We start from the raw sequence: 13077 nt of genomic DNA on the forward strand, positions 1-13077 counted from the left end.
GCATTCCTGTTTTAAGTCTTTCCTAATTCCATCTATTGTTTGGAGAGTTCCTTTATGTATTACCCTTTCAATTCACTAATGCATTCCTTGCTACATCAAATCTTGCTAGATGTTTCTTATAGCTCTAAGAGCTTTGTCTCCCGTTCTTGTTTATCCTTCTTGGTACTGTTGTTCAGACTTTGGTGATTTCTCTTTGACCACTTGGTACTGTTGTTCAGGCTCGGTGATTTCCCTTTGACCACTTGGTACTGTTGTTCAGGCTCTGGTTATTTCCCTTTGACCACTTGGTACTGTTGTTCAGGCTCTGGTGATTTCCCTTTGACCACTTTACATTACCTATTGTCTTATCACCTTTAGTTCTTGGGATTTTCATACCATTCCTGCATACTCACATGGTTGCATCATATTTTGTTATTTAGAATTGCGAGCCCATCTGGGGATTCTGATTGATGTATGGGTCTCTTTGTTAATTTATCTTGTAAGAGTTCCTACACCACGGTTCTGAGAGGTTCTGGGCTAGGGTTTTCACTTGAGTCTAGAAAACTCTTATCCCCAGTTCCTGGTCACATGGCAGCAACCCTTAATAGAACACAGCTCCTCAGTCAAGATGGCATAGTGAATACCTGTCTAGGTCCTCTTTACAAGAGCCAGTCCTCATGCTGAATCGGAGGCCGCAGCTGTGCCCAGTGGGTGGAGATGGAAGGTTTTCACCAGTCTGATCTTGGCAACCCCGGCTTGACTAATGCACATGGTCCAGCACAATGAAATGCAACCCTTACATAAGCATATCTAGGGCATGTACAAGGCAGAAAACACATTCAATTAAAACTGAGAAGAGTGGTCTTTTCCAAGAGGGGGCCCAGGCATTGGCATTTCTTAAAAGTCCTCAGATGATTACAACACACACCCAGTACTGAAACCACTGGTTTAAACTTTGTCAGAAGTCCACCCTATGCAAATCTCAGAATGAGAATCTCTCAGGATGACTTTAAAACAAGGATTCACTGGTTTCACCTCCAAATTGATCCAGTATATCTGGAGCAAGGCCCATGAGTCTATTGGATACCAGAATCTATTTGACTCCAGTCTTGACTATACCCAGTCTGCTGCTGGTCCTCCTCCCAGAGCAGTGATGTGTTTTATGTGGGAGTGTCCATACCACTGGGAGAAGTGAGAAGCAGAGAAACAAGGCTATGGCCCACCTACAGGGAGGCATTTTCTTTTCTTAGAGAGCTAAGCCACCAGGTCCAGGACTTGAACTGCAGTTGGCCATGTGGGAGTCCAGCAGCATAACCATAACACCACCTGCTAGTCCCCAGGGAGGTTAACAGTTGATAATCTTGAATGTGGCTGCCCTGATCCTCTTCTGTGGGTCTGCCACCACCCTAGCCCAAAGCAGACATGTCCTGGTTGCCTTTGGATTTAAAGGCAAAGCTTTCCACTAGGTTCCTCTGGGACACAAAACACACCTTTAGTAGCATCCCATTTAAAACTCCTCAGCTCCAGTTTATTGCTTTATTCACCAGTCATGGAGTATGATTCTTGAAGAAATGGGTGAGAACCTGTGCCCTTGGAAAGGACATTCCGTCACATGGAAGCATAGAAGGAATCTTAACGAGAACACAGCCAGGAGGAGCAGTTGGGCAAGCCTAGTCTCAATTTCTGTTCCTCCATGGAGAAATGAGCCCTCATTACTCCTACCCATGTTAATTCTCTACTGCTCCACGACTGTGCCGCCATCGGACCCCTCAGGTTTACGTCTGCATCCATCTTCCTCTCTAGGAGTAAATGGAAGCTCCACCAGGAGGGAAATTTCTCCTCTGGTTCACCTCAACTCTGTGCCTAGAACAGCCAACAGCGCCCGACGAGGTGCTGGATCAGAGTGGTAGGACCCACAAGGACTGACCAGTTAGTTTGGGAAAAATGGTAGTGAATTCTATAAAGTTTTATGAAGGTGGTAGGATTTTCAGTCTCTAGAGCAGAGGGACTGATTGAACCCTGCAGAGAAGTCCATTCGGGTCAGCTGAAGGCACCGGCTGCGGAGCCCTTTCACCCATCATCTCTTTTGCAAATGGGAAAATGGAGGCCCAGAAGTGGTTTGCACAGCTGCTTAATAAACCTCACATGCAGTCCAGGTCTGCTCTCATGCCACGCCTTTCAAGCATACCTGTGTCTCCTGTACAGACGCCTCATGCCAGAATGGCATGAGAAAAGTCTTCCTCAAACTGACAAAAGGCAAATGAACTCACAATTTTTATGACAAATATTTTTTCTTCCTGAATTAAAATGCAAATTTTATCAATCAAGGAACTATATAAGAACAGTTTTATTTCAATTGTGTAAGACTTGTGCAATACTCAATGTCCAGAGACTTTAGAATACTTTACAATGAAAACTGTTTCCTTTTAAACAGATTAGGAAACAGAATCTGAGTGGGCAGAAGCTAATTTTCGCATGACTCAACTAATGGCAGGTAGAATCCGAAAATCTGATTCTGACTTCCACTTGTACCTGACAGTGCAAGGCAATGCCTTTTTTCACCCCAGCGCTACCAGCGTCAGGAACATGTAATCTGTATTTATTAGCTGTAGGTTACAATAATTTAAGATAATAAATGGTTCCAAATTACTGGAATTAAAAAATTATCTATTTACATAATAAATGAAGAAAACTGACAATATAATGGGTCAGTGTTCAAACAAGCTAATATACAATACAAATGGGGCCAAAGGTTCAATGAAAATCATGTCTTGCATGTATTGTCAACTCTTTTCCCCAAAAATAAAGGTAGGTTAATTCAAACTAACTCTTAAGTCTGTTAGTATATACTCCCTTCTAAAAATATTTGAATGGAGCATGTATGACTAGCTCATGTATTAGTTTTCTACTGTTTAAGAAGTTACTATGTGTCACTCGGATTTAGCCAAATATTAGAATTACATTGAGCAATGTCTCGTCAATTATGAACCTTGAGATAACACTGGGTTATTCTTCAAAGAGTGAATTACAGGTGAAGTCTAGACATACATGTTAAAAAAAAACATACATGTCTAGTTTAAAAGACAAATATTAAATATAAATGCAGTAAGTCTTTACAGTACCTACTTCTTACACACAAATTAAACAAAATCAGAATAGTGACAATTTTTATGAGAACCAATAAGTTCTGGTTTTACCACTTAACAGGAGCAAGATCTTAAGTGAGCCATCTCATTCAGGACAATGTGAAAATTAATACCATTTTAGAGCCCACCTAAGAAGACTCAAGGATCTTTTTACACCAACTGAAAGCTAGGGAAAACACAACTTAAGAAATGAAATGATACTGCTCCACACATCTTTAGACCCAGGGCCCTGGCAGCCAGGACTGATCAAGCCTCAGTTCCTAATGACTTAAGTTAGAAGCTGCTTACCCTGAAAGATTCCTCTTCATCTCTTATTCCACAATATTTGACCTCAGCAGAGGCACAGACCCCATGATTTGCCACCTAGGTTACAGGATAAAAACATAATCTATCTCCTGTGTGGCACCAACAAACTAATATCAAGGTATGCACAAGACTGACTTTAAAGTGATTACAGAGTATTTCAGTTCATTAAAGAAAATAAAACTTGGAAATTACATGCTTCGTCTACCAAAGTCTAAATCGTCACTTACATTTTAAATTGGCTCCCATTAGTGGTAAACAGAATACTTTGTGTTGTGTGTAGAAAACAAATCAGTACAATGTTTATTTGTGTGGAAAGTGCCAGTTTAACTAGTTAAGTAAACCAATGTCTGCTGTGAGGCAGTGAGGCCGACATCTTTTAACTGCTTGTGATAGTTAACTGAATGTTCGATCCTGCTGGGTCCTGCTGTAAAGCCAAGATTGCCACACCCTGTACAATGAAGTCAGCCAGCCAGCCTGCTTGCAAAAACCAAATGTGGACAAGGTCTTTCGTAAATTCTCAGTTGCTCATCTTAAGTATCCTCCTTCCTAGGGGATACCACCAGTCTAACAGGATTGATTCTGAGGTAGCTACACAGTGTAAAAGATGCCGTTAGTGAACTTTATGGACAATTATGGTGTAGCTGGTTGATATACATTTGCTGATTTTCGTTTTGATGAGAAGGGGAAAAAAAAAAATCAGCAATTTAAGAGCACCTCCAGTTCCCTTAGAAGTCCGCATCCAAGGTAAAAGAATTCTCGGTTGGACTTGACATCACTCCCATCCTCTGATACTCGCCTACTCTCTTCTCAAAGAAGTTAGTCTTTCCTTCCAGTGAAATATTCTCCATAAAGTCAAATGGATTTTCTACTCTGAAAACCTGGAAAGGTTCACATCAAGATATAAACACAGAACACTTTCAAAAGCAGCAGAAGGTTGTATGTACAATACTTTACCTTGCTAAATCCCAGTTCCAGCATAAGTCTATCAGCCACAAACTCAATGTACTGCTTCATCAAAGTGCAGTTCATCCCAATGAGCTTCACAGGCAAGGCCTCTGTGAGGAACTCCTATGGGTCAAAATACAGCTGCTGAATATAACAGAAGCATCCCAGGGGCTTCTAGCAAGCAGGCGCAGCTCACGCACATCACCCACCTGTTCTATCCTGACAGCATTGACAATGATTTCTTGCACTCTCTGCTCCGACGGTTTGTGTAGCAGATGTTTAAACATCAGGCAGGCAAAGTCACAGTGTAAACCCTAGTAGACAAAGCTCAAGATCACTCTACAGCCAGAAGATTCTAACATGAGCATAGAAGGTAATACCACTTTATCCTTTTCTGCATTCTCCTTATACGACTTGCTCAGTCAGAGAGCACTGAAACTGCCCAAAGGGAAAAAAAATGCTTTTGACTACTCATCTGCTCTGATGTCACTGAGAGGTGAGTTCAGCCCCACTCAAGGCCCTTGATGCTGTCACCTAGATAATAGCAAGCCAGGTCTGTTCTGCACTGTTGCGAAGCAGCAGAGTTAAACTTTCACCTGTAGTAGTATTTGTACAGCCAGCAGCTCTCACTGTGCCGCTATTCCAGCAGGAAAGGCAAAAATCAGTGATAAGGCTGGTTTTTAGGTGCTCAGGAAATTAGTGATACGATTTCAAGTAAATCAAGTATATCCAAGTCTTAGTGCATTCAATTAGTAAGTCTCACAGCTTATCTTCCTATATAGGAAGGAAAATATTCCTATGAGGGAAGATCGACTGTGCTTTATTAGCCCACTGGATTTCAAGTATGAGGTAGGAGTTCATGATCCCTGCCCTGCAATGTGACTTCAACTAGAAAGTCTGGACACCATATTTTCTTTCCTCAGATTAGCCAACTGTCAAAGACAGCATGGTCCAAAATGAGTCCTCATTTCATTGAGATGCTTACCAACTACTGAAGTACAGTAGGGTCACACACGAGATGACTTCAAAAAGTTCACGTAAAATGAATTCCAAGTACAAGCTTATTTGAATGCAAACAACTTTGAAATAAGGGGGCCAGACAGTGGTGCAGCAGTAAAATGTGACACAACGCAAGGCTGACCCACATGGGAAGGTTCCAGGTTTGTATCCAAGACATCTGAGTATACCAGGCACAACACATACCACCCATGATTAGGGGCTGAATAAATAGTTAGGGGTTGATCACAGCATCAAATCCTTATTAAGGGGACCAGAATGGCGTAATGGTTATGTCACTGGACTACCGCATAGTTGGCCAGTTTGGAGCTTGGACCCTGCACAGCTTAAAACTCATGCTGGACCCATGTGTATGCGTGCCCAAAATCCCAAGAAGTGACTGGAAGAGAAGGGATTGTGGCGTGGCCATCCCCCATAGGGGGTGATTTCTTGCTTTCTGTCTGTCTGTCTCTCCAACGAGTACACACCCTATAGCAAAAGACTCTTTATAAAAAAAAAAAAAAAGGACCTTGGGACCAACAGTTGGTGTAATGGCTATGTCACTGGACTCCCACGTAGTTGACCGCGGTTTGAGTCCCAGACACAGTGGCTTAAACTCAGGTCGGGCACATGAGCGTACATGCTTAAGATCCCAAAGAGAATGGAGACGGGATTGCAGTGTGGCCATCCCCCCTAGGGGGTGATTTCTTGCCCTTTTTTTTTTTTTTTTCCGAGAGGTTTTTGCTATAGGGCACATGCGCTCACCAGAAAGAGAGAGAGAAAGCGGATTTCTCACTTTCTGTCTCTCTGTCTTTCTGGCGAGCGCACACACCCTACAGCAAAAACCTCCAAAAAATAGACCCTCTCTAAAAAATACTTAAAAAAAAAAACAACACTTGAGTTCTATGTATATTTGTTCATAATACATGTTTTCCATAAATTTTGTCAACCCTTTATAATAATATCAGACAAAAATAAAACATCCCCTAAAATTTTCATCAAGAGGGGCCAGCTGATGGCATAGTGGTCAAGGTGCTGGACTCTCACATGGCTGAGTCCAAGACCCAGTGGCTTAAAAATCAGGTTGGGCACATGTGTGTGCATGCCTAGAATCCCTGGAAGAGAATGGAGGAAGGACTGTAATGTGGCTATCCACCCTGGGGGGGTGGACTTCTCTCCCTATCACTGTGTCTTTCTGTCACCCTCTCTCTTTCTTCCACCTTCAATGAGCACACATAGGGCCCAAAAAAAATTTCCATCAAGAATGTAATAGTTGGGACCAGCAGTTAGTTAATGGCTATGTCGCTGAACTCCCATGTAATCAACCATGGTTCGAATCCCGGACCTGGTGACTTAAACTCATGCTGGGCGCGTGTGCATGCATGCCCAAGATCCTGAGAGGAGAATGGAGAAGGGATTGTGGAGTGGCCTTGCCCCCGGGGTGTGATTTCTTGCTTTCTGTCTCTCTCTGTCTTTCTGGCAAGTGCACGCGCTCTATAGCAAAACCTCTCCAAAAAAAAAAAAAAAAATGTAATAGTTGTGGTCAGCCGATGGCTTGGTGGTTATGGGCACTGGACTCCCCCACATGGCCAACTGCAGTTTGAGTCCTGAACCTGGAAGCTTGCTTTTTCACTTTCCCTCTCACTCTGTCCCTCTCTGGTCAAATTAAAATAAATAAATAAAGTTAAATAAAATAATTCTTAAAAAAAAAAGAATGTAATAGTCTTGTGCTTTTAAGCTTATATGACAACATGTTTAAATGTTATTATAATATATTAAGATCATACATCAAGGGACCAGTAGATGGCGTAATGGTTACATAGCGAGATTCTCACGTGGTTTGAGTCCTAAACCTGGCAGCTTAAGGCTTATACCAGGTGCATGTGCATGCATGCCCAAAATCCTGAGAGGAGAATGGAGAAGGGATTGCAACATGGCCATCCCCCTAAGGGGTGATTTCTCACTCTCTCTGGCAAGCACATGTGCCCTATGTCAAATCTCAAAAAAAAATTGAATAATTTCAGTAAACTACTGAAAGAAACTGTTTCATTCTTAGCTGCATATGTATATGGCTTAACTCACACCTTAAATGTGGGTATAATATTATCTTTATCTTGAACTCAAGAGCACGTGTCTAAGAGTGGTAGGGGATTTTGGTGCAAGTTAGCATGTTATTTGATTTAAACTCACCTCATCTCTGCTAATCAGTTCATTAGAAAATGTGAGGCCGGGCATCAGTCCTCGTTTCTTGAGCCAGAATATTGATGCAAACGAGCCAGAAAAGAAGATTCCTTCTACTGCTGCAAAGGCTACAACACGTTCTCCTATTTAAGAGTTAACACCAAGATGTTTCAGTGAGTAACTGTCAGTATTCATAGGAAGGGTCAACAATCCAGCAACAGTAATTTTTAAATGAAGGTCAGGTCTAAGAAGGGCTGAGGATGTCCTTACCATAGGTAGCCTCTTTGTCCCCAATCCAACGCAAGGCCCAATCTGCCTTCTTCTTGACACAAGGCATGGTTTCAATGGCATTGAAGAGAAATTCCCTAATAGGCACATATAACATTATCAGTTACCACCAAGTCATGTAATCACACACTTCTACATAGTGCTCTTTTAAACACTGATTTGGTTTTTAATTGCCAGATCCAGTAGGCACTCACCAGATATGGGGCAGGGATGGGAGGGTTGGAGGCTGTGGATACAACACCCCTTGGTGGTTTGTGGTCATACTATAATCCCTATTCCATTTCTCCATCCTGTCAGGATTTGGGGGACACATGCACAAATGCCCAGTATTTTTCAAGCTGTCAGGGCCAGGGATATGAACTACACTCAACCACATGGGATACCTACCACTCCCTTAACCACTAAGCCATGGACTAGCTAGCCCATTTATGTTAACATAAACTTACGTATTCTTTAAATCACAGTAAACTCTCAGGTCTAACACTAAAACTTAGTTCATTAAACCAGAATGTGATAGCTTAATTATTTCAAGTTCAGATCAGAGTTCACCTATCTTCTTCAAATTTGAAGAACTATATAATCTTTAAGAGATTTTTTATTGTAGGGTGTGTGTACTCGCCAGAGAGACAGAGGGGGATGGCCATGACTCAAATCTCTTCTTCAGTCTCCTCTTAGGATTTTTGGCATGCGCACACACACACATGCCTGGCGTTGAGTTTCAAGTTACCAAGTCCAGGACTAAAACTGCAGTTGACTACATGGGAGTCCAGCAATTTAACCATTACGCCATCTGCTGGTCCCACCATAAAATCTTAACTGCTATGCTATTAATATAATCCCAGTAAATAGATAGTCCCCACCCATACTCTGCCCACCCCGCCTAACAGTGCATTAAGTAGGCCCCAATTGCCATAGCCATGGATCTAAACTGATAAAACTCCAACTAAGATCACTTCACTACAATTCTGTGCTATACTGCTGATGCCAGAACAGGAAGGAAATCCACTGGCCCTACACTTAACTGGGCCATCCTGACTAGCCTCCTCTATCTAGTGCCCACCTTGGGAGTCCAGCCTGAATTTTCCAGCCTATTCCTTCTCAGATGATCTTGTTATCTGAAGCCAAGATCAGACATCAAGCCCATTCCATTCCCTTCCTATCTCCATGCCCTCCATTTGAGACCAAGTCTGCCTCCCCCCACTTTTTTTCTTTTGAGTTCTTTTTGCTATAGGTCACGTATGCTCACCAGAAAGACAGACAGAGAGACAGAAAGCGAGAAATCACCCAAGGGGGGATGGTCATGCTGCAATACCTTCTCCTCCATTCTCTTCTTGGGATCTTGGGCACGCACGCACGCACACGCGCCCAGCATGAGTTTAAGCCACCGGGTCCAGGACTCGAACCAAGGCCGGATACATGGGAGTCCAGCAACATAGCCATTACACTGACTGCTGGTCCCATACCTCCCCTTATTTCTGAAGCTTAACCACCAGTCCTTATCTTACCCCTTTGTATTTGCTTTCCTCATTTCTGTCTAGACATGTTCAAATCTTTTCACCCCCAAAGTATCCTCAGTCCAGCTAGTCTTCCCAATTACAATTTTTCCTCTTTAGGAACCAGCAGTTAGTGTAATGGTTATGTCGCTGGACTCCCACGTAGTCGACCATGGTTCGTGTCCCGGACCCAGTGGCTTAAAACTCACACCAGGTGCATGTGCATGCATGCCCAAGATCCCAAGAGGAGAATGGAGAAGGGATTGCGGCATGGCCACCCCCCCGGGGGGGGGGTGATTTCTCACTTTCTGTCTCTCTGTCTCTGTCTTTCTGGCGAGCGCACATGCCCTTTAACAAAAACCTCTAAAATAAAACAAAATAATTTTTCCTCTTTATTCTTCCAAGCAATCTACGATAGTCGTAATGCAGGCTTCTGCTCTGCCATTCTGCCCAATACAAGGATCCTGTCGTAAAGCTGGCCTTAGTGCCTATGGTTCAAACAGCCCATTTCTAAATTTCCCCCCGAATCAACCTCTAAAACATAAAATAAACCTTAAGCCACTTATACTATCCCCTACTATTAACTACCACTGCTGTCTCTCCATTACATAATCCCCCGCTTACACAACTAGGCCACACTGTGCCATATTGCAAGCTCAAGAGGCAAGTTACATCCTACTTTACCCAGACCCCCACCCCATGCCACCCCCAACCCAACCTCACATTATAGGCTCTCAAAACCTTTGCATATGAGTGAAAAAACTGTCAGGATTATTTATCACTCAACCTGTAGGCACTAAATTGGCTGTTCCAACAGTAGTTGCCCTTTAGTATCCAGGAAGGATTGGTTCCAGGACCCTACAGATATCAGAACCCAGATGCTCAAGTCCCTTATATAAAATTGTATAGTGGAGCCAGCAGGTGGCGTAGTGGTTAAGATGCTGGACTCCATGGCTAGCCAAGGTTCAAGTCCCAGATCCTATGGCTTGAAAATCACACTGGGCACATGTGCATGTGTGCCCAAAATCCCAAAAGAAGAATGGAGAAGGAATTGCAGCATAGTTTCACTTTTCCTCTCCTCTCTGGCAAGCCCATGTGCCCTATGACAAAAATCTAAAAGTAATACAATAGTATAGCATTTCCGTGTAACCTATACACTTCTTCCAGTACACCACTTTTTAAGCTGATTTCTTAAATGAACTAATCAGAAAGGACAGACAGCACCCCTAACAGGGTCCTGATGCTGCTGTGATCCCTAGGCAGCCTCGGATCCTGGGTAAGAGTGTGTACTTGGTGTACTCAGGAAGGTCTCCACACTTAACAGGGAACCTCCCACATGGAGATGCTTCACAGAAGTTTTACCACTGCACCACTTCTGGTCCCAACCTCCTGTATACTTTAAATCACCTCTAGGCAACTCATAATACTTAATATATTGTAAATGTTATGTAATTAGCTATTACTATATTGGGTTTGTCTTGTTAAGAGATTTTTACTGTAGGGTGCATGCACTAGCCAGAGACAATGAGACAAAGTGAGAAATCGCCCCCATTGGTTGGCCACACTGCAGTCCCTGCTCCATTCTCCTCTGGGGATTTTGGGTATGCGTGCACATGCGCCCTGTTTGAGTTTCAAGCCATCAGGTACGAGACTCAAACCGCAGTTGGTCATGTGGAGATCCAGCAACATAACTGCTATGCCATCTGTTAGCCCTGGTACTGAGAACTGGGGTTTTTACTTGTATTTTATTGTTTGGTTGACTATTTTCGATCTGCAGGTGAATACAGATATGGAGCCCACAAATACAGAATGAGGCTGACTCTGCTTCCAACTCCTATTTAGGAAAAAAAAAAAAAAAAAAAGATGTAGGCTCATAGTTTCGGGTTTCGTTCTTGATTTTAGGCTGGGTCTTGCTGTTGTACTCCTGCCTCAGCCTACTAAATCTTGGATTACAGGTACACACTATAATCCAAGCCACGCCCAGCCTTCAGGTTCAAGTGGAAACTGAACCTAGGTTTCCCATGTGGTCCCAGGCTGCAGGGCACATAATCATAGCTCCACACCACCATAGCTGGTCCTCATAACTTTAAGTGATTGGCAAATAAAGTAAATTTAGGCCCCTTGTTCTGAACAGACATGACGGTGGGTGCTAAGAATGTCTATGACTGCTTAGTCAGTCTGGAAGTCATTTTTATCCCAATATGAACTAAAAAACTCAAATAAAGAAACAATTAGGGAGTCCTACACATTTTGGCATACAACCTAAATACTTACCTTTCTTTGGAATCTTTAATGTAAGTGTCAATAAGGAGACTATACATTTCAGAATGTATGTTTTCCATGGCAATTTGGAAGCCATAGAAACAGCGGGCTTCTGTTATCTGAACTTCTTGGCTAAATCGCTCCACCTAGTGGTCAAGGTCAAACACATCAAAGTTAAGCTTGAGGAAAAACTTCCAGCCAAAGTCTATGGATACTATATAGTAACATCACTTTCTTCCTTGTACCAGTACAAGGTTTGTTTTGATATACATTTAAGACAATCCTTCACAATTCTCTGATAAAGCTCAACGTTTTGGGTCACATTGTCAATATACAGAGAGTAGATAATTCCTGTTCTACAGTTTCTATGAACACTTGATTGAGTCATTCTTTAATACATTAGAAGGACCTACTCAATAAACCATGCATAACCGAATTATTAAAACAGTAATAACACAAAAAGACAGCAACTGTGGCAGTCCAAGAGTAAACCTATTACCACCACTTAACGTTGTCTTTCAGTTTCTCTCCGGTCTGGGAAAAAATACCATAAGGAAGAACAAACTGCAAAGTATTTCACAGGAAATGCCACGTAATCACATATACTAGCTTACAGATGCATTTAAGTAGGGAAAATTTAAAAGATGAGGAAAGCAAACTAGTTCTACCTTAACTCTTCAAATGAATGAAAGATGTTTTCGGAAACTTACCAAGTTTTCATTTACGATGCCATCACTTGCTGCAAAGAAAGCCAGAACATGGGATATGAAGTATCTCTCCTCAGGCTTCAGGGCTTCCCAGTGCTGGATGTCCTTGGAAAGATCCACCTGAGGTTCGGAAGTTCTCGATTTTAGCACAAAGCAGAAGGACCTCACTCAGAGGCGTGATACACGTAACTCCTCTTTGAAGTCTACTAGCACCCCTTAATATAGTCCTCACGGAGGGAACCCCTTTGCCATTAGAACACCTAACACCCTCGTGGGTAACGACCCGCACCCGGGGAATGCCAACACAGTTCGGTGGAGTTAGCGCCGCCCCTACCCCTGCAGAGGGCTCAGCGCAGTGAGGCGAGTTCCTGGTTCCGGGATGGGGTTACCTCCTCGGCGGTCCAAAAGGAAGCCTCGGCTTTCTTGTACATCTGCCAGATGTCGTGGTACTCGATGGGAAAGATGACAAAGCGGCGGGGGTTTTCTCTCAGCAGTGGCTCATCCTCCACGCCGGGGGCAGGTACCTTCGATTTCTGTGGGGAGAAAGTAATCCAAGAAAAAAATTGTCCTTTGTGAGGGGAACAAAAGTCACCGAAATGCTCAGCCCGAGGCGAGCCAGGTGAAGCTGCCGTGTGGGGTTTCTCCAGGGCGCGGGGAACGGCAGGCCGGGGCGCCGAGCGCTTGGCGGGAAAGGCGCGGGGTGGGATGGGGGCGGGAGTCCGCTGAGGAGACAATGCGCTTGGCGCCAAGCGCCGTCCCCGCCCCCCCGCCCCC

The 13077-nt window shown here is 43.4% G+C and overlaps 1 protein-coding gene across 1 annotated transcript; it reads right to left on the reverse strand.

The window, feature by feature from the left end:
• Positions 1-3287: 3287 nt before the first annotated feature.
• On the reverse strand, positions 3288-12836 carry RRM2 (ribonucleotide reductase regulatory subunit M2; the record flags this gene model as incomplete). The annotated part of the gene is given in 8 exon segments (XM_014589726.2): positions 3288-4309; positions 4386-4499; positions 4586-4690; positions 7563-7696; positions 7824-7918; positions 11609-11742; positions 12307-12423; positions 12693-12836. Coding segments are annotated over 8 exon segments (996 nt in total), but the record flags the coding sequence as incomplete, so codon positions are not given.
• Positions 12837-13077: the final 241 nt, after the last annotated feature.

The sequence above is a fragment of the Tupaia chinensis genome, unplaced genomic scaffold (assembly GCF_000334495.1).
Source record: "Tupaia chinensis unplaced genomic scaffold, TupChi_1.0 Scaffold000045_1, whole genome shotgun sequence".
NCBI lineage: Eukaryota > Metazoa > Chordata > Mammalia > Scandentia > Tupaiidae > Tupaia > Tupaia belangeri.